Below are 22,592 nucleotides of genomic sequence, written 5' to 3'. Positions count from 1 at the left end.
TGGCTGGTCATATCCTCTGCAATCTGGCAGGAAACCTAAAATTTGCCGGTTCTTGTCCTCGGTCTGTTTGCTTATCTGCTTCCTTCTAGGGAAGAGCCTGCATCACAGTGTCCGGTGAAGGGGGATTTTCACCATGACCTCACCCTCCGGCAGCTACCGTCCAGATTTCAGCGCGGCAGCTCGGGTGGGAACCCACATCAACGAAACATCAACAATCGCTCCTGGCACATCTCAGAGGAACGGCAAGGTCTGAGAATGCCAAAGGGAGCTGCGGGTGGGGCTGGGGGAGGATGGATGACGTCTGGTCACCATTCTGGGCTTGGGAGAGCAGGATGTCAAGGAACCCACTTTAAGAAAATGCACCAAAAACTTTGCAAGCTCGCGCTCGCTGTTTGTACAACTTCGAACCAAAGACTTCGAAATTAGGTGACAGCCGGCGGCGGGGAGTAACCAGGAGTAAGAACGGCGGGAGCGGCTGGGGAGCCCAAAGGGCAGCGCCCGAGACCTGGTCTCCAGCCTCCCGGGCCCCCGGAAGTAGCCCTTCCGCACCCAAGTGAGTGCAGCCAATTCAAGGCAACCGAAAGTCTGGCTCCCCAGGTGCCTGCCCCGGGCGGAGGCGCCCGGCCCCGATGGAGGTCACGTGACCACAAGACCCCGCCCAGCCGACCCCTCCCCGCGCGCGCCCGGCGGCGGTCGCGGGCTCGCGAGAGAACGTGAGTCTCCGGCCCGGGGCGCGAGTCGGGGGAGCGGCCGCGGCGTGCGCGCGCGCCCCCGGGAGGCTGCGGGCGCGCGCACGCCCCGGGGCCACCGCCCCTCCCGGGCCCGCCCTCCTTCCCTCCCTCCCCGGCTAGCCTGGCCCGCCCTGCCCGGCCCGCCCTGCGAGTCAGTCCGCTGGCTCCCTCCCTCCCCCAGCGCGCTCGGGCCGCCGCAGCGCTCCGCGCCCTCGAGCCGCCGAGCCGGAGCCGCCCGCCGCCCGCGGAGGAGGCGGAGGAGCCGGAGGGGCCCGCCGAGGCGGCGGCGGCGGCAAGATGGCGGACTTCCTGCCGTCGCGGTCCGTGCTGTCCGTGTGCTTCCCGGGCTGCGTGCTGACGAGCGGCGAGGCCGAGCAGCAGCGCAAGTCCAAGGAGATCGACAAATGCCTGTCGCGGGAGAAGACCTACGTGAAGCGGCTCGTGAAGATCCTGCTGCTGGGCGCGGGCGAGAGCGGCAAGTCCACCTTCCTCAAGCAGATGCGCATCATCCACGGGCAGGACTTCGACCAGCGCGCGCGCGAGGAGTTCCGCCCCACCATCTACAGCAACGTGATCAAAGGTGCCGGGGATCCCGGGCCCGGGGGGCCGGGGGCCGGTGGGTCGCTGGGCCTGGCCTCGGGCCGCGGCGCGGGGCCGGGCACCGCCCTCGTTCGCTCTGTCTCTGGCGAAGGACCGGGCCCGGCGGGCGGGAAGGGGGCGCGGCCCGGGGGAGAGGATGCCCGGGGGCGACCCGTTCCCTCCCTTGCCGCCCGGGCAGGGGGCGCGGCGGGTCCCCCACCCCCAGCCTCGCTGCTGGCCTCGCCCCCTGCGAGAGGGAAGTGAGGCGAGCCGGGTGCCCCGGAGCGTGGGGTGACCTCTCCTGTCCTCCCTCCGGACGAGCCAAACCCAGACCGTCCATCCTCACCCCACGCCCGGGCGCTGCCCGCCCAGCCTCGCCGCCCCGGGTGGTGGGTGACCCGAGTCACATGGGGTCGGGGCTGCTCCCAACTCCTGAGCCGGGGAGTTCTGGAACCACCGCAGTCAGGGAACTTGTGCCCGAGACCCTGGTCAAGGGCGAAGGGTGACAGCTCTTGGGCCCTTTGCGGCAAGGATATGAAACTTGAGGGTGTCCTATTTACTGTGCTGCTATCAGGAAAGAGTACACCATACAGTCAGCCTAAAAAAGTTAGCGGTGGTTTTTCGCCCCAGTGTCACGGTCGGGCAGGATGTTTGCCTGTAATCACCAGGCAGCACGTTCCACTCTCCTTTTGCTTAATAATTGGGGGCGGGAGGGAAGGGGGTACCACACTTGCTTCTACTACTTAAATGAAATCGTGTGTTGATACAAAGAATCTTTGGCCTAAATGTGATGCGGAGCCTGTACAGGTTGAGTCAATGAATAAGTGTTGGCTTAGACTATAGGCTCTGCTGCTGTTTGTGGGTATTTTTAAAATTGAGGGTAGGTTTTGTTCTCAGGTGAAAAACACAAGAATTTTAGTTCTGGGCTTTCAAAGAATTACAGAAGAGGGGATTTTATTTTTTTCATTGGAGCGATAATTAGCACTCATTTTTCTTACTAGCAACTATTTTGTACTTTATAAAAGGCATTTTGGCAGAGTTGAGATACAGAGCCTGGTACTTCAGGTGCATGAGGGTTCTCTATTGCATCTGGGTAGCAGTTATATAGGAGCTGGTTACAGATTTCAAGCCTTTCCAAACATCGTTTTTTTTTAAGGTTTTTTTTTGTTCAGGAAGTACTTAAGTCACTCTTTGGTGTCACTTTTTTTTCTCCCGGGATTGAGTAGAGGAAAACTGCTTGGGGGGGTAAGGGCGGGGGAAGGGCACTGGGCCAGGAGCTCACAGACCACAGCCAGCCCTAGTACCTCTGAAGTTAAGCTGTAAAAAGTGGTTGTATTTATCCTCTCTTCAAGTTTAGAACCAAACTAATTAAGGTCTCTTTCAAGGCCGAAGACTGCCTAGCCAGTCCTTAACCGAAGGTACCTTTGTATCCCCATGCAGCTGAAAGATGCAGCTGAACGGAAGGGATTCTGTCAATGAATAGAGCCAGCATGTTAACTGATAGTCAGCCAGGTAAACACCTGGTTCTTCATGTGCACTGGCTCCTACGTGTGACCTACTTCGAGCATTGATGATGAGATGCAGTCACTAGCCATCTGCATTTTTTGAGTTGGCGTGATCAGAAAATTGACAGCAAAACGGTTTTTCAGTTATCCAAACAGATGACGTAATAGTCCTGTGATTGTTAAGAGGGACGAAAGGTAACAGTTTAGTGTTAGAAATAATGGGTTTGATTTAATCTCTGTGAGTTGAAATCTCAGCCTCTACATCTTTTTTGCAGTTGGTCTTCCTCCTTCTAGGGAGGTCTGACTCCATTCTCGGCCTTACACTGATTTGAAGCTTGAGATGTGAGATGTTTCTGAGCTTTGAATGTGTTCCTGGAAGACTCAGGGTTAAGCGGGGTGCTCAGGGACCAAGCAGATCACAGGGTGATAAGTTTGGTTCTTGACGTCTCATAAATAAATGTCTCTTTGAGAGACTCATAAAATCTTGCTTGCAGATCTTTCTTCAGAGCCTGGACATCAGGCTATGCAGCATAATTTCTTTTTCCTTTGCTAGTTTTGGTTCTCTTGTGACTGCCTTCTACCCAGGAGTTATTTTATAAATTAGAACATGTTAAAATCCTTTAGGAGGAGCACTTGTGTTAATTGTATTTGCTTTTCAAGGCTCTAATTTTATGACTGTGAACAACTGTTAGTTTTTTTTTTACACTCTGAGAAAATTACTCCTGTTTGTCTTGATGTTGGTCTCCAGTTTTGGAGGCACCAGGCCTGGAGTACTTAAGAAGTTTAAGGAAATAATACTAGAATCAAATCTCTGAGAATATCTAATGACTCCCGTCACACTTTTTTTTTTTTTTTTTTTTAAACAAAGGTATGAGGGTGCTGGTAGATGCTCGAGAGAAGCTTCACATTCCTTGGGGGGATAACTCAAACCACCTCAATGGAGACAAGCTGATGGCATTTGATACGCGGACCCCCTTGACGGCCCAGGGAATCGTGGAAACTCGAGTTTTTTTACAGTATCTTCCTGCTATAAGAGCATTATGGGCAGACAGTGGTATACAGAATGCCTATGACCGGCGTCGAGAATTTCAATTGGTAAGAGATTTGGTTTTTTTTAATGTTGTGATTTTATTTTAACGGCATTTATTAACATCTGATTCTAACACACCTTTTTCACTGACTTCCACAATATAATGTATCCAGAATTTTAGCCTCAGAAACTTGGATTGCTCTATAGATGAGCTTTTTAAACTAAACAAGATAAAAGTAAGGTAAACCCCATAGGTTTGGTGAAGTTGTTATAATTAGTTGGTCATTTTTCCTTTTTGAAAGTAAGATCATAATGATTTTCTCAGACACTTTCAAATTTTTAATTTTTTTCTCCTTTTAGAAGTAATCTCCTCCCAATTCCAGCAACAATATTGATCTTTCTAAAAAACTGACCTTTTACTCTTGGATTAAGAGTTCAGTAACCTAATTGTTCAAATGTGCTCTTTATCTTTAGAGGTATTTATTTCATGATTCAGATTAATTTAATCTATAAAGAGGTTAAAATCCTTAATAATGTTTAACAGTCATGCTTTTTGTATATTCGTATGCTGTGTTTTTTTAAGGCTTCTAAGCACATTTTACAAAATGTTCCTTCTTAAAAAATGAAAATAATGTTATTTTTTATACCTCTGTTTCACATGGGAATCACCTAGAATTTATTTTACATTTATTATATCTACTTTGTCTTAAAAGAGACTCCCGTAAGACTTTGTAGCTATTACACGACAGTGAAGAGAGAGTGGAAAAGGATCTGATATAGGTTAAAGATACAAAAATAATGATTGAAATAGATTTTTTTAATCAAGTGTTCTGTAATTTAATTGTGAATGCTTTGATTGTATTCAGGGTTTTATTTGCCAAAGACCGGAAAGATCCCAGGAATGATAGCCATCTAGGCTGTATGCAATTTGGAGGGAGTTCAGATCTGAAGTGTTTTACTGTAATGTGATCAAAATAAAGTGACAGTTAAAAGTAAAACTGCTTAGAAAGTTGTTTGATGATGTCACTGGCATTAAAGCAATTCACATTTCTGGGTGTGGCTGCAAAATGATGTGCAGCCAGCAGTCCTTGCTGTTACAGTTTGTACTCAGCAGCAGTCTTGGCAACTGAAAGTTCTAGAAAAGTGTTCACGTTGGCTCTTGATAAAACTGAGACCTGAATCTTTACTTTCTCTGAATTATGGCCCCGGTGTGTAACATACAGCCTAGCACTTGATTATGTACTGTCTGGTATAGTTCTCTTCTTTGGTGTGTGTATCTTGTCTGTTAATTTATCCATTAATGAGGGGCAAGGGCAATCTCACATAATTGTTAAAATTGAGTAGCTGGCAGCATTATGTGTTGAAAATTAAGAATTAACTTGACAAGTGACCTCCATCCACTTCTCCGACTTGGGGTTGATTTTTGTCTTCCACACACCCCTTCTCATCTCCCTTTACCCTCCCTCCTGTTTTTAAGTGCTGCCTATTCTCTTCTAAATTCATTTTCTCAGCAAACCACACTTTTCACTATGAATTTTCTCAGGATGTTATTCGTCCTTCCAGGTCAGGGAAAAAGCATCCATCTGTAATAGCACACACTACATGTTGATTCAGTGAATAAACAAACGGCGGTACTGTAAAGTTCTCTGTGGGAAAGTTCCATAAGTCCATTTAATTGAAGTTGCACCTCACTGACACTTATTGAATTTGAACGTTCACATCTTACAGTCTCATGGTCATCGTTGTTGAGAAGGCATTCCTGAGGATTTATTCGCCATTAAGAACGAATGGGTAAAACCACTCAGGCTGAGGACCTGCAGGTTCTTGACTTGAGCCAGCTGATGCTTTCAGAGCAGAGAAGGCCTCACAGACAAGGAGAGAGGAGTTCCAGAAATACTTCTTTTCTGATGAAAAGTAGGGACACAGGGAAAGAGGAGCAGGGAGAGATCTAGTTTTAACTCCTGGAGGACAGGGACTTTTTTTCCCGTGTGTCTCCTCGGCATTGTTAACGGTACCTGGCACAGGTAGTAGGTGCTCAGTGAGTACGCTGCATCAGTGGCTCTCAGACTTCAGGATGCTCCGTGGTGCTTGGCGTGCTGTTGACCCTGGGAAGGCACTTCGCCTACTCCAACTTTTCCTCGGAGTCCTCTTTGGTTCCTTCTCCCGCCCACACACACAAAGCCCCGAGTCCTGTCTTTTCTGCCCCGAAAAGTCTCTTGCATCAGTCCCTCCTTTCCACCTTTCCATGTCCTGGTACCTCCTGCTTGGACTCCCAGGTGATCTTGTCCAGACACGGCCAGGTCTGCTCAGAAAGCTCTGCTTGTTCTCCACAGCTTCTGGAACAGAGTGCAACCTCTCGGAGTGAGTCCGGACTCCAGCTGGCTTGCCTAGGATTCCACTGTCATTAGACCACATCACATACCCTATAACCTCTCAAATCCCACGTGCCCTGGGCTTCTGCATCCGTGGCCGTCTTCACAGAGTCCCTCTGCCCGGGTTCTTCAGGCCCGTATCTGGTTACTAGGTCTCCCCCTTCACTTAGAACAGCACCAACCAGATTTTAATGTGACTGCATGTGGTCCATGGGCCCTTTGCAGCAGATTCAGCAGGAATCGTTGCTTAACCAGAACAGAGCAGTTTCCTCAACTCCCTTCCTTGCCTGGGGAGCCTGGGAGGAGCCCCGTGGTCCGTATCTGTGGCAGGCCGTAGGCCGTGGCGTGGGTTTGCTCCGGGGCCACTGTGCCGCCGGGCCTGACCTCTCTTGCGGGGAGCCTTCCCTGGTCCTCCCGCTGGACAGGGATGCCTTTCCTTAGCCTGCCTGTCTGCCTGCCTGCGTGCCAACCCCCATCTAGTGCCTCACCTGGTGTTCCAGCTCTTTAGTTTGTGTTTGCTTCTCCCTCTAAAGCAGAATCTCCTTTGGTCTGCCTTTTTTTGGTCTTTTTCTGTCTCATTAGCATAGGGCCTGACACATTTTATTTCCTCATTTTTTTTAGACGATCTGAATTATATTCGTCTAGAAAAAAAGAAACAGTCCTCATTTTTTTCCTGGGAAACATGAGTGTTTCTGTATGCTAGTTTGTTAATTTTCCAGGAGATGGGAAGTTCTTGTATTACAGAATCAATTTTTCTTTTTTGTTATGTTTAACAATGTAGTATATTCTTGAATCTTGGATAGAAAAAGGAGTCATTGGGGAAATGAGAGGAATTAGCAGATAAAATAACAAAAATTAGCATTTTTGGTTTCAACTAACCCTTGATTATTAAATTTATTAATGCAAATTTAAATGCAAAAAAATGGGGGCAGTTTTTAAGCCTCCCTACGGCTTTTTTGCTTAAGATGAATGACCGCCCTTTAATCAGTTTTTGGGACGAGGGTAGGGTAGTGCTATCACAGCTTTGGTTTTTAGTTTTTAGCAGGCCGTTCGTTTGTTAGTAATAACTTTGGGTGCAAACATGAATGTTTTCTTTCCCTAGTTCCCGAAGGCAAACATTTCCTTTTCTGGTTAGTCTCATTGTGGGTAAGCTAAATAGCTTACTGTGGAAAAAGAAAAGTCTAAAGATTCACGTTGTTGTTACAGCTTATGGTGCCTTTCTCGTTTGTATAAGCTAGCACACTGAGGACAGTATATCCTAAGAAGTGGTCTCTTCTAGGCCTCAATTAAATGTTTGTAATGCTCTGCCTCGGCTGTACATTCACCATAGCCTGCCACTGGACTGAGGAGATACCCTCTCTTTAGAAAAACTCACGTGACGGTAACTAGGGAATTTGCTAACTTAGAGGACTAAAGAGATGGCTGGGAAACGATGCAACTGGGGACGTGTAGCAGGAGTCACTGCCAGTTAGATTGTTCTGGACTGTGTGACACAGTTACTTATTCAGGAAGGTAAGCAGAACGCATAGCCCTGGTTACACAGGACAAGAAAGTGTGTGGCCCTGGGAGGAACACTGCTGTGTTCTGTACACACTGTAACGTCGTCGGCATTAATACAGCTTCCTGTGATGGCCAGGCTTTTCTTTGCAGTTCCTGTGACTGAAACCATTTTCTTTGTTATCGTGGTACCTTGGGTTAGACTTAATTTTTCTTCCTCAAGTAGTACAGCTTGTGCTTGAGGATAGTTACACTTCTCCAAGCTGGTGAGCTAGTTTTCTCATTAAGGCAGCGCTTCCCTCAGTCTGTGTAACAAAGTAACTACTTAGCTTCTTGCAGTGGCCTGAAAAAAGGAGCTGAGCACTCAGGAAAACAGGAGCTTCCCTTTGGGCTGAGAGATTGGTTTCTTTGTTTGCACTGCAGTATGGATTTGAAATACTATAGAGTTAGAGGCATTTGTTTGCCCTGTAACACTAGATAGGATTTGCTTTAAAGGGTGAATTACTACTTTCAGTTGTAAACTATTTTCAGTTTTCTGTTGGAAAAGGGTTTCGTCCTTTTTCTTTATGAATAAAATCAAAGAAGGACTTTGACTTCAAGTTGCTAAAAACCTCCTGATTCTAGGCTTAGGGTGAAATATTTCAGCCTATATAACAAGGATTATATGTTACATTAGGAATTGTAGAGATTTTTAAATTTAGGTCTATAGAATTTGTTCTTGGTAAACTTGATCCAATGTCAAAATGGTTACATGTTATCCAAGCCTTGGAAACCCAGAGCTGTACTACTGTTTACATTGAAAACAAAGAGGTTGTTTTGGCATGTGCTTATAGTTTTAATATAACTTTGTGAGATTTTGTGTGTGTGTGCATGTGTGTAACACATATACATGCACACCTAAGTAGATCTCTTGATTTGTTATATCAAGTTGATGTGTTCATGTTTACATGATTTTATTTTTGGTAGAAACGACTAGCTGTGGGATATCCGAACTCTGGGTGCTGAAGAGGGATTGTAAAATACTGTGCTGCTTTTTATATTACCTTTTATTGCTCTTCTTTACTAGAGTGTGGACCTAACTCAGGAGAGAGACTTGTGAGCTTGCTTTTAAGAAAAGCATAATGGCCCAAGGACTTCGTGCTTTGCATGGTCCCTGTTCATCTTTCACAGATAAGCAGCAGCCCAACCAATTTGCCGTATCTTGTCATATTAGCCCAAAACAGGTGCCAGCTTCTTTCTCCAGAAAATTACTTCAAGTGCTGATAATTAATTACATCACTTTTTAATACCTTATGTTTTACAAAAATTGCTTTGTACTTTTCAGAGTACATTAATTATTTCTACCACATACACTGTCTTTTAATCCTTAAGTAAAAGAAAACAAACGGAATGTGGGCTGTTGTCCTCATTTCACAGATTAAAAAATTCAGAGGCAAGGAGGTTCCTTCAGCTCACAGAGGTAGTAAACGATGACAGGAGAGACCCTGGCACCTCAGCCTGCTGATTGCCTGTCCGCAGAGCCCCGTTTCGCAAGCCCTCCAGGGCTCTTTCCTCTTCTGAGCACCACCCTGCACTGATAGTTAACACTCCCCTAGTTAAGTTCTAGCACGTTATTTTAAATATATGTAAGGATGTCTTACAAATACATAGCACTGCACCGGTACGCACACAGTTGTTTTTAATATTCTGAACTTTCCATAGTATCCTTGTGCCATTCCTTTTTTACTTTATGAACTCAGATTATAGTTACAATGGTAATGGTAATGGTAATAATCTTAAATGTAATGGTAAATATACTAAGTTAGAGAGATAGTTTATCCTAACCACCATACATCAGGGTGAAGGCTGTTTGAATGTTCACCTCCTTGAAAACTAACTACTAGTGACCCTCAACTGATGTTTCATCAGTGAACATGGTTTTTAACGTACCCTGAAACATAGAAGTGTAATGGCAACCAGTTATCTGAAAAGCAGCCATATATTTTTTGTAGGAAAGTGACGTTTTGAAATGGGCACGTATCTGGTGTACAGCTGTCCAGATTTGTTCTTGGTTTGGAGGAGATCGCAGAGCACTCTTGCTGTTAGTTTTATGAATTCCTTTGCAGTGTTTCTCATGTAGTTGTCACCTATTTCATTCTGCTAATGAGCATGCCAGATCGTAGCTTGTTGCAAGTTTTTGTTCCAGTTAGAAAGTACCTATTTCTGGAAATTAGCAGCAATTTTTATTCCCTTTTTTGAAAGTTTTTTTTTTTTTCTAGCTGTATGACAATTCACTTCAGTCTTTGTTGTGAACTTTTTTTTTTTTTTAATGAGATGCCTTTTTTTAAGAGATTTTGTTACATCCACATTAGCAGAGCATTATTAGAATGAGCTGATAGGGATCAAGGAAATCGTTTTGTTTTGAAAACTAGACTTCAGTGGCCTTGGCTACATTTACCAGTCTCTTTCAGCCATGGTAGTTGTTTATCTTAATCTTTCAAAATTTAATCTCTTCTTTTGGCAAAACGAATAAAAAAGATTTTTAAATCACTGCAGTGGGTGAACTTTTTCATACACAACTAGTCTACAATAGAAGCAGAATACTTTAGTAGAATTACCCTTCGCTGATTTATTTTGGTTTTTGGTCTAAGTCATAAGACTTGTATACTTGGTTTTGCTACATGGAACTTTACTTTGTATCTTCCAAACAAATTAGAAAATAAACATGTTCAAATCTATTCGTTTATTTTCCATATTGTAAAACATTATTACAACTGGTTTTAACGTGGGGACCTTAAAATGTGATGTGGTTTTCTGCTGTGCTGTGCGATAAAGTGGAACTAAGTGGCCAGACAGAACTCCTGTGGGTTCTGCCTCTCACTGTGTGAGATTGAGCGAGTCCCCCAGGCTCTCTTTCTCTTTCTGCGACTGTGAAATGGGGATGATTCAACTGCCGTTGTTAGTCGTTGCAGGGATTACATGAGGTAATCCATGTAAAGCCTTTGACACAGTGCCCGACACACATTCATCATTTTATTATCGTTAGCCATTAACAGCCCTAGTATATGCCATATCCACAGGCCATAAGTAGTTTCCTAAGAGATAGAGTGCTGTAAACTTTGATTTGATTAACTCTGTGAACTTGATTTCCCGTTTAAAAATCCTGAATTGTAAACAGAGCAGAATATGACTTACAATCTCATTAGACCATTTGGCATCTCTCATGAAGGCAGCACCAAAGAGAGGTTTGAGGTTTTCATTGCTACGTCAGTTCTTGTTTCCTTTCCAACGTCACTGTGCTTTGTTTCCAGATCGAAAATTCATGATGTGGCTCTTCAATTCTTCATAGTACCTTTTTAACATTTTGTGGAAATGGGGATGATATGTTCTCAACTTTTAACATTAGAAACATTAACCCCAAGTATCCCACCCAGCGTGACGTCCATTTGAAAGTCTGCTCTCTACTTATTTTATATTGACTGTTTTTCTTGTACATAAATTACCATACTGACCCAGATTAGCTAATTTTGCCTTTACCTTTCACTATATTGACTCTATAGTTTCCATTTCCTTGACAAATATACAAACTGTTTAAAAATGTTGCTTAATCTGTCTTCCTGACAGCTATAGCAATGTCAGTTCGGAAAGCCCTTTGCTTATGTATTTATTTTAAACAAAAAACATTTTATAAATGACAGGTTTATATCTTTATGGTTAGTCCTTGTATATATTTGTAAATGATTTTTAAAACACAATTCTAAGGAATCAAATGTAATAATGACAATTAAAATGCTTTGAAAATAAGGCAGCCTATGGATGTGTGGTGAAATTCACCAGTACTGATCTTTCCCATTTGCCTGTGAGATTTCTAGCCGGAAGTATTTAATTTGGAGAACGTGCTCCTGAGACGCTTCAGATGTGTGGTCTGAATTAGCCAAAGTTGTCTTCCTGCCGGCGGCGTCGTGAGGTCACCGCAGCGTGGGCGCAGGTGCTCTGTGACTCTCGCCAAATGTGCCGCTTTCTGTCTTTCCCTCCCCCTGCTCGGCTGTTTCTGGCGCCCCTCCCCCTGCACACGTGTATCCTCTTTTCCTTTTTGCCGTTTCCTGTGCCTCTGGCCTGGCAGAGGTGTTGTGAGGACTCGTGTTGAGGAGGGTATTTGGGCTTCTTTTCCAACCTAAAAAATTCCTTATAGTCATAAAATACTGAGTCATTTTTTTTTTAAGATTTCATGTTACTTTTTGAGAGATTTTAGAACTACTGACCATTTTGTTAAAAAAAAAAAAAACAACTGAAAACATTAGTCTAAAAGAATAATGGAGCAAAATAAATTTCAATTTTGCTCCCCTAAAGAAAACGAAATTTTAATTTTGCCATTTAAAAACAGTGCTAGCCAGCAAACAAAACTCTTGTATTATCACCCCCGTCCCCCAAAATAACCCAGTGTCTTTGGGTTCTTCCAACCAGTGCAGCTGCATTTAGCCTGTTAATAGGACATTTCTCTTCTCCCTTCTAGAAAGGTTAAACAAGAAGTGCTGGGGTAATGAGCACTGTCATGGGGGTGAGAGACTTTCGCTTTCCTTTTCAATATCCTGGTTACCATTTTTTGATCCCTGGGTAATCTTTTAAAAATTATTTTCCTGTTAAATAGAATGAACTGCCTCAATAGAAATTGTATAGAGAATCTGTCCTCTTATATCATGTGACTTGCACTTAGGCTTCACGCTGTGTAGTGTGGTGGTTTCCATTTATTGATATTAAGTAAAAGAAAAACTCACAGAAGCCGCTGGCAGCGAGCAGTGGTGCTAGCTTCTCCAGGTCGCCAGCGAGTCGCTCACGAGGGGTTTCCTGGCCAGCTTGGCTCCGCGAGGCCTCGCAGATGAGAGGATGCACACACCTGTACTTCAGACAGGTAAACTTGTCTGCTGTTCAGACGTCCGATGGTCTCTTAAATTCATTTTTAGTGATTTTTTTTAAACCTAAATAATTAAATGCTTCATATTCACAAAGCTGCAAATACCATATATCCTAGTTGAAATATTTTTAAAAGAGTAATGTGATTTAGCCTACTGAGTTAAAATATTGCAGTACAAATGATTTCCCATTTTTAACTGGTACTGACTTGCCACATTTGCAGCAAAACTGCCTTTATTAGCTACAGTTTCAAAAATGATGGGGACATTGAATTGTCATATAGATTATATACATTCAACTCTAGGCTAGGGTAAGGAGAATTATACTTAACTTTTTTCTTGACTTTTTAAACTGTTATGTTATGATCAAATGTTGCAATCAATTTTAAGATGGCGTTACAATCTAGTAAGAAACCAAGGTTCCCATCTCTTGTATTTTGCACATTTGGCCTTAATGTAAGATAGCTTTCTTTTGAAAAAGGTGCTTTATTAAAAAAAAAAAAATTCGTTCTGTAGAACTTTATTCTTTTGATAGGAATATATATACATATCCGTTTGATATTTTTATATGTAACTGTATTTTATACTATGTGCAGTTATTAAGGTGTAGGGCATTACTTCAGAAGTATCCGTTTTTCATCATGATAATCTGAATTCTTTTCTTCTCAAATGTGAAAACTGAAGAGCAAGTGTAAAAGAACAAGAAGGCCTTGGGTAGCACATTTCAGGAGACGTATTCCTCTTTAACAAGAGTTAAACCTTAGTGAAATCATGGTACCTGGCAGCTTTCAGCAGCTGTTCAGGGACATGTTACCGGCCACCTGTTAATGAGTCAGGTGCTTTTCTGCAGGCTGGGTACTTGCTAGCGGACCACATGAGAGTAATCTTTGTTCCCGTTGATCTTGGATGCAAACAAGTAAATAATCCCACTTGTGATAAATGCTCTGGAGGAGAAGAGGAAGCAGCAAGAGAGCAAGAGGGCAGTCAGAAGAGGTGACATTGAAGTTGAGACCCCAGGGATGGGAGAGGGTCGGCCAGGCCAGGAGAGGGGAGAGTTGCACAGGCAGAAGGAGTGCCATGTGTGCAGGGCCTGCAGTGGGCCAGGGCTCGCCTGAGTGCGGGAATCCGAGGGAAGGGAGGAGGGCCTTTGTGCTGTCCTGGGGGCCGAGCAGCCCCAGAGCTGGGAGGCTGCTGCAGAAGGAGCCCTCCTTGTCAGGTGGTCGCCATGGAGATGCATCGGGGACACTTGGTAGGGGAGTCACGGGGCTGCCATGGATTGACTGAGGGGAGGGAGAAAAGCATGAGTCAAGAGTGACTTGGATTTCTGGTTTGACAACCAGGTGGGCAGTGGTGCTTCTTGCTGAAATGAAAAGACCGTGTGAGAAGGAAATTTGAGGGGGAAGAGTAAGGCTTTAGTTTGGGTTTATTAGGTTTTGAGCTCTCTGAGACATACAGGAGGAATCAAGTAGACAGTTGGATATATATGTCTGGAATCTAGAACAGAGCTTTGGGCTAGAGGGAGAAATTTCAGAGCTGTTTGTATTCAGGTGATATTTAAAGTCTTTAGAATGCATACAGTTACTCAGGGAAAGGGTGTAAAATAAATTAGGGCTCAGGAAAGAGTCTTAAGGAACCTTCAAACTGTTTGAGACTGTTTGGAGGAGGAGATGCTAGCAGAGATGGCCAGAAAGGTAGAAGGCGTTCAGGAACGTGTAATGCCGTGGGAGCCAGGAAAGGGTTTTAAAGAAGAATAAATGGTCAGGGCCGCCACGTGCCACTGAGAAGTCTCGTGAGGTGAAGACAGACGTGGTCACTGATTTTGGACAACAGGAAGATTACTGCTGACTGTGGCAGGTGATGTGAGGGACAGGAGGTGAGGAAGTGGAGAAGGTTCTCTTGAAATCGAGCTGACTGTTCTCATTTCCCTTTTGCAGTACTTTCAACCCACCTGACGTACTAGGCTGGGTTTTTTCAAGCCTTTTTAAAGTTTAAGAGTATATTGTATTTATATTAACCAAGTTCTTTGAATCTCACTGTCAGAAGAAGAGTTAATATCAGTTAATGATAGTGTTAATCTGTTAGGCCAGGCAAACACAAATAATGTTTACTTGAGACCATTGCTTATGCAGTGAGGGCAGTAACTTAGCAGTGATGCTGCGTGGCGCTCGTTTGCTGCTTCCCTCCTTCAGCAAGCGTGTGTTGAGTATCCGCCCACACCGTGTGCTGGGATGAGTTGGCCCTGGGACTCAGGAGCTGCCTGGCTGGCCTGCCTTCGTAGAGGCTCTCGATCCAGTGAGGAGCAGGTAAGTCACCCAGCGGTGGCTGCAAATGATACAATAAACGGTGTGGAGTGCTGCGTTTGTAGCCTCTCTTCCAGAGTGTGCAGAGTCAGCAAGTGTTTACTGACTGAGAAGAGGCCTCGGAGGGCAGGTAGGCCAGTGCGCTTGGCTTTGTACGTTTTGTACATAAAACCCAGGCCCATCGAGGTTAAGGTCGTAGCTCGTTTGGGTGTGAGAGTCACAATTACTGCTGTGCTTCCCTGTGTCCCTTAATAACACACTTAACCCCGTAGTGACTTAGAAACAGGAATTGATACTCCAGCACACGTTACGAGCTGTTACCCACATTCATCAACATGTAAAACATTCACAGGCTGCATGTCTGTCTTTGCTGTCTGACCTGATTGATCGGAGGTGAGGGGTGGCGTGCGGAGCTTCTCTGCTGCGGAGAGTTTGGGGTGATGGCTTGAATGTGAAATCCATCAAAGTCTGGGTTTTCCTGTCACCTGCTGTGTGATATTAGGCATAGAATTACTTTAATTAACGTGGATTATTGCGTAATGTTTGAGTTGTGGGGATTTCAAGATGCATTGCGGCACATCAGCCCAGAGCAGAGCTTTCCATCTGGTGTGCGTTCACAAGGACTTCTGGGTGTTAAAAAGTGCTCGTATGAGCCCCTCTATTTAGATAGCAGGGGAATTGAAACTATATTTGGGAAGTTATGTCTTATGTTGGAAAACTGCACATTCTTTTTTTTTTTTTTAACAATTGAGGTCATTTCTTTTAGAATTCGAGACATTTCTTTATATGCTGTTGGGATTGTGTATGATTGACCCTTTTCAAAAAAGTATTTTAACTTTGAGGAATTTTTCAGGGTTCAAAACTCTAAGCTTTTTAGTGTTATCATTATGTAAAAACTGAAAAACAGGGAAGTTGTTTTTGTTTTTGTTTTTTGACTTGAAATAGGCTCCAGAATCTAAATTAGCTTTTTTTTTTTTTTAATTTAGATTTTAAAACATGTGTATGCCCATTGTAGAATATCATCTAGTTAGCCACCATACCTCCACCCCAAGACATCTGTGTTGACAATTGGGTGTATTTTCTTCCAGTATTTGAGTACAATATTGGCTGTTGAGTTAAACTTTTCTGTAGTTTCTGTACAATTTTATATCCTGTTCATTTAATGTTGTGCCATTAGCATTTCTTGGAGGAGGTGATTTTTCCTCAGAGGACTGTGGTAAGGCATTCTTCTAGAAATGGATGTGAGTTTTTGACTTATATGGAAAATTCTTTCATATGTATGTATTTATGAATAGTAGGGTGGTAAATGGTAACATGGAGTAAATACTTGGGTAAATCATACCACATTGCTGCCGTAGTGAGCAGCATCGTATACCATGTCAGAGCTAGCCCGCCTCTGCAGTGGTAATAAGCTCCTTCCTCACACTTAAAATGTGTATTTAATTTTTCAGGGAATAAGATTTTTATAAAGAAATGCTGACTGCCACTCTGAAACCTGTATTTTAAAGAAGGGGCTGTAATTCTTATATAGGGTTTTGAAAATAATTGATACTTTAAGATAACAAACTTGAACACCATATAAGTGTAAGACATAAGCACCTATAAATGCTTATTAGACATATGGCCAAACTCTTTTTTCTGTCTCTCCAGGATGAAGCATTTTAATAAAATAAAGGCCTTCTTTTTTGTGACATCTGTAGTAGAATTATTAAACTGCATTTACCTTTCGGGTTATATGTCAATTGGAATTTGGTGGGACTACGGGAGTACTCTTAGCAAACTAAGATCATTAGCTTTAAATCATTTTGGTGATAAGTCTAATTAGAAAACTTGATATAAAAAAGAATTTATTAATTTGTGAGCAGTGGCAAGAAAACGGCAATTTACAAAATAAAGTGCTAATAACTTCTTTCCAAAAATTTATTACTAATATTGTGCACTAGTTTGTTTTTATAGCTTATATGCAAGAAAAATCTGAAACTAACTGTTTAGAGGTATTCTTTCTGAAATTCTGTTTAGGCTATTATAAACTGTCTTAGTTTGGAGAGGTATTTAATTTGAAAAATATTTTCAAATGTTTGGATGGTTTTTAATGTAACTGACTAATTTTGGCTCTTCCGGGAGTTTTGAGTGATGTACATAGAAAATGCCAGCAAGAAATTTGAAAGTGCATTCAGTTGGAGTCTACTTAATTTTGACCTATCTACAGAGCAAAAGAAAATAGCTTGTATTTCTTTGAATATAAGTAAACACTGTCTTTCTCCTTGTGAACCAAAGAACAGGCATGAGTGGTAGTACTTTATGCTTCAGTGATAAAGATGACAGTATCCTCTTATTAAACATGTGCTGTGTGTCACTTCAATACCTTACAATGTTTTTGTCCAGAGAAAAATGAATAGAGAAAGTCATTAAAAAAAAAAAAGGTAGGTCATCTCAAAGATAAGAAATAGTAAAATAGGTCCTTTGTGAAGACCAGGCAAAACAAGAATGTTGGAAGGGCAGGTGAATGAAAGCAGAAGTGAAGCTGTTCATGGCGAGAGCCTGAGCACCAGGGGGAGAGTTTCATGCCTACCCTGTGTGTGGAGCTCGCCAGCCTCTCCATTGTATTTTATTTTGAAATAAAAACTAAGGAGGAAAAAAGACCCAGAACCCATCCAGTAAGAAGTATTACCTTCTGTCTTTATTACTAGCCACGTCCTTATTGAAATGAGGAGTCTTGATTCATTAACCAGCTTTGACCTCAAATGTTTCCATTTTGTACCTTACTTACATTTGACATTTAATTTTTTGCTGTAAACCTTATATATAAGTAAATGCTAGATGGAAAGGCTGATATTACACAGAGTCTATTCATAGAATATTTAAAGGCTCCTTATTTAGATGTGGCTTCACCAGGATATTTGCAGGGCTGAAATTACAAGTGTATACAAAATATGAATTATTGATTAAAAAAGAAAAACAACCCTACTTCTAGGTCACTTTTAAAGGCAAGTTAATTAGTTTCCTATTGAATAGATGTTCTCCAAATATATGCATAGTGAAGCCTGCCTAATGAATATTCAGAGAACATTTCTACCTGGCTTAGTTTTGGGATTATAAGACTGATGAAAATTAAAGGCATGTTATAGGTATACAAAAACCTTACTACGGCAATCAAGGCAGCACCATATGGCAGTTCAGTTCACAATTGTAATCAGTTTAAGGAGTAAACAGATTTGTAATTTTATGTCTTGATTCTTTTTCCTCTTTGAATATTCCAAACTTGCAAATGGAAGGACTTAAAGTGCATGGCAAGGGTGTGAACCACTTTAACCCGTTGGATTTAGCTATTTTAGAACACAGACCTCTGTTTTGTAGTTTACTAGTACTTCAGGAAGTGTTTGCTGCTTGTAGTACTTGGCTAGTGGTTGCTTCTCTATATAAAGAGAAACTGGATATTAACTTCGAGTTATGCCATCATTTTCAGAATCACATGTATACTTACATTTCAAAAGAGACTCTCTCACTGCTTAATTGTCTTGGTAATATAGATTTTCTTTGAATTTTAATATTTCTTGTACTCTCAAGAAATATGTTTACTTTTAAAAAACTATTTTAGGTAATGCTAATCTCATAACTAAAAGGGCCTCCACACATAAAAATGGGATGCTTTTTTTTTTTTTTTTAATTTATTTTTGGCTGCATTGGGTCTTCGTTGCTGCGCACGGGCTTTCTCTAGTTGCGGCGAGCGGGGTCTACTCTTTGTTGCGCTGTGCAGGTTTCTCATTGCAGTGGCTTCTCTTGTTGCAGAGCACGGGCTCTAGGTGTGCAGGCTTCAGTAGTTGTGGCTTGCAGGCTCTAGAGTGCAGGCTCAGTAGTTGTGGCGCACGGGCTTAGTTGCTCCGCGGCATGTGGGATCCTCCCGGACCAGGGCTCGAACCTGTGTCCCCTGCATTGGCAGGTGGATTCTTAACCACTGTGCCACCAGGGAAGCCCGGGATGCTTTTTAATTCACTTATTTTTTTCTAGTTGACTTATTTTTTCACAGTGAATTTTCTGCCATTTATAGACTTACCTAATCAGCCTGCGATTAAATTCCAGGCATTTTACAAGATTAAGCAACAGTAGTTCATTTTAGTAGCAAACTAAAATCCACTGCATTACTCAGAGTTTGCGTTTGATTGAATTTTGTTACCTCTTTTTTCATTCCAAAGTGTAATTTTCACCTGTTCACCAGGTAAAAAGATAGTCCTCCTTATTAAACACTTTGCATTGCTTTATTTACCTGTCATGCAAAGTTTCGGTGTCTGTTGCAGAAGCAAATTAATTTTATAAGTTTAATTGAGGTTTTAAGTTCTTAGGGTCCTATTGCTAACATGTAAGTAGCAGTTCTGCTCTAATACTCGTTCTCATTGGTGCTTTTTTTAGCTGCTTAACAGTGTTACAGCTAGAGTACCAGGTTCATTAATTTTTAACCACAGAAATCTCTGGGAGTTAAGCTTTGAAGGCTGTGGGCTGTGTTGGACATTTGAAAATGGGCTCTAGGAATATGGAGAGGAAGGCTGCTAGAACGGTAGTAACACAGGAAATAAAGTGTGTCTGAATCACCAAATCAGTTTTTAAAAAAGAGAAAGAAAGCTATTTGGGCTTCCCTGGTGGCGCAGTGGTGGAGAATCTGCCTGCCAGTGCAGGGGACACGGGTTCGAGCCCTGGTCTGGGAAGATCCCACATGCCGCGGAGCAACTAGGCCCGTGAGCCACAACTACTGAGCCTGCGCGTCTGGAGCCTGTGCTCCGCAACAAGAGAGGCCGCGACAGTGAGAGGCCCGCGCACCGCGATGAAGAGTGGCCCCCGCTCGCCGCAACTAGAGAAAGCCCACGCACAGGAACAAAGACCCAACACAGCCAAAAGTAAATAAATAAATAAATAAAAATTAAAAAAAAAAAGAGAGAGAAAGAAAGCTGTTTGTAGACTTAATTCTGCTGTTTATGTCACAATTCAAATATGTCAAATGGAGGCCTGATGCTTTTCATGTGAGACCTAGTTGAACTCAAGTAAATATTGCTTGAAACCTAGTTTTGTAATAAGATGAAGCTAAATAAGTTTCTGATCTGGATTCTTAATATTCTTGGCATTTTTACAAAGCTTTAAAAAAAAAAACCCTAGCTGATTTGATGTGATCAGTATCAAAAGGTAAAATTAATATGAAATCCAGTTTTGAATAAAATCTGCTGTCCAGATCTGAAAACTGATGCCAGAGTCGGCTCCTCAGGATCGCATCTCGTGGGCCTTGTGGGAAGTCTGATTTGGTAGAATTGCGGTAGGCCTGGGGATCTTTGTCTTCAAGGAGCTCGTTAGGTGGTTCTGATGCACTGCCGAGATTAAGAACCGCTCGGCTAGCACAGGAGTCAGAAAACTTTCCGTAAAGGGCTAGGTGGTGTGATATTTTAGACATCCCATGCCAAGAGACAAAATCAGTGTAACAAGAGAGAATTCAAGTTTGCACAGATTTTTTAATTGACGAAATTCAGAACATAATAAAGTTGTCTACGGTTTTTTGTAGTATAGGTTTACTAATGAGAAGAATTGGATTCTTTTGGAAGGGGATAACATTTTGCTTAAGTAGGGTTCCGGGTTTTGGTGTTCCCTGTTATCACAATCAGGTGCAAATGTTCATCCGTTAACGATTTTACACGTTCCATCCTTGGAAGTGTCTTTGCACACAGATGGGTACTGCCAAGTGAGCATTTGGGGGGGTTTTTTGTTTTATTTTGTTTTTAATTTTTATTTTATTTATTTATTTAGTTTTGGCTGCGTTGGGTGTTCGTTGCTGCGCGCAGGCTTTCTCTAGCTGTGGCGAGCGGGGGCTACTCTTCGTTGCGGTGCGCGGGCTTCTCATTGTGGTGGCTTCTCCTGTTGCGGAGCACGGGCTCTAGGCGTGCAGGCTTCAGTAGCTGTGGCACGTGGGCCCAGTAGTTGTGGCTCGAGGGCTCTAGAGTGCAGGCTCAGTAGTTGTGGCGCATGGGGCTTCGTTGTTCCCTGGCATGTGGGATCTTCCTGGACCAGGACTCAAACCCGTGTCCCCTACATTGGCAGGTGGATTCTTAACCACTGTGCCACCAGGGAAACCCGAGCATTTGGTTTTAATTGAGCATAGACTTTGCTTGGAAGACATTTAGAGAATTCTGTTAGCTTCTTCCTGATGTTTGCCTCTGGGCATGTCATTTACATTGCAGGTTTACCATTTCCAGTCGTTGCAGAGTTAAATGGATTTTGAAGTATGGACTTTTTTTTTTTTTTTTTACACTTGTATTACAGTCTGAAAGATGTTGCTGGAACTATAGTTTGATTTTAGAAATGTATATCTGCTGCACATTTGCATGAGAATGGAGGCCTACTGTTTTAACTTGACAGCAAAGAAAGTGTATAAAGCAGTTGGACATTGCTTATGATTCCAGTAACACTAATTGTCAAAATGATTTTACCACAGTATAAAGTTTGCAAAAAACTGTTTTGCCTTTTCGTTTTGGATTGAATTCGTTATGAAATGTAACCAAGTCTTGCCTAAAGCTGATTTTGAAAAGCCATTCAGTGTTCTGCATTAGTGGTTGAAGGTGGTTCTTGTTCGGAAAAAATTCGATTTCATCCATTAGTTCAAAAAGTCTCAGTAAAAACTTACCTCTGCTAAGACATCGAACTGGTGTAATAGGGCGAGTCGGCATATTTAGCTTCTGTTTCTGACAAAAATTCACGGAACTGGTGATGGTCAAGTCCATGAGAGTGAATTAAATTCATCGTTAACAATACTGGTTCAGTAACAGTATAGATTTAATGTATTTCCTACAGAGTCCCTGCTGGTGAAGAATACATGATGTAACCCACCTTCACAATCTTTGTAAATTTGTCCCTTTTCTGCTCCACACATTTTTACCACCGTCCGTTGTAATACACATCCCAATTCAGGATGTGCTGATTTAGTGTTTTCTCAGCTTCCTTGAAAATATTCTCATCTGAAGTTCTTCCACACAGCCTATTCATACAGGCTTGTTCTTCAGTCACTTCACCCTTGGCATTGATCCCTTGAGTAAACAACTGCTGAGCAGTCCGTGGCAGTCCTTGCTTGGCTAACAAATACGAACTCCTTGGAAACTTGTCAGCTATCAGCTGCAGTCTCATTTTCACGTTTTTCCTCTTGTGCAGAAATTCTGTGATGAGCTGTTCCGTTTAAAATTTTGTAATTTTTCTGGCTGCTGCTTTTCTGTAGGGGTGGGGTTATTCTGTAGAGTGCGTAGTCTGGTAGTGTTGATGTCCGTGTGTACTTTTAGCGCAGCTGTAGGGTCATTGCATAATAAACACAGGGCTTGGCCGTCTCGTTTGATATCAAAATTATCCACGTTCCATTGTACCTTAAAAGCGTGACACATGAAGTCCTCTTCTCTTCTGCTTGTTTTGGTGGACGTGCACTTGTAGTAATAAAAGACAAAAAGTCGTGGTGTGGCACTACTGATGACACCTGGGACATTTTCACGTTACAGCTGCGGCCGCGCCGTTCGTGGTGCAGAGGGAAGAGCACCACGCGTGGCCTGTCACGGCTGCTCTCCTGGCGGCGGCCGGGAAGCAGCTGTAGGCAGTAAGGACATAAACCGATGCGCACGGCTGTGCTCCAGTGCGGTGTTATTTATGGACACTGAAATTTGAATTTCATATCAT

General features: G+C 42.8%; 1 protein-coding gene across 1 annotated transcript in view; it reads left to right on the top strand.

The window, feature by feature from the left end:
- The first annotated feature begins 891 nt into the window (after positions 1–891).
- The window catches only part of GNA13 (G protein subunit alpha 13), a 40,497-nt gene continuing 18,796 nt past the window's right edge, over positions 892–22,592 (top strand). Inside the window, exons 1-2 of the mRNA XM_061175172.1 lie at positions 892–1,311; positions 3,684–3,910. Of these exons, the coding sequence (XP_061031155.1) occupies positions 1,029–1,311; positions 3,684–3,910 (510 nt within the window). The 5' untranslated portion in view covers positions 892–1,028. The remainder of the gene's footprint in view (positions 1,312–3,683; positions 3,911–22,592) is intronic.

This window comes from Eubalaena glacialis, chromosome 19 (genome assembly GCF_028564815.1).
Source record: "Eubalaena glacialis isolate mEubGla1 chromosome 19, mEubGla1.1.hap2.+ XY, whole genome shotgun sequence".
Classification (NCBI taxonomy): Eukaryota; Metazoa; Chordata; class Mammalia; order Artiodactyla; family Balaenidae; genus Eubalaena; species Eubalaena glacialis.
This window is presented reverse-complemented; position numbering and strand designations above follow the sequence as displayed.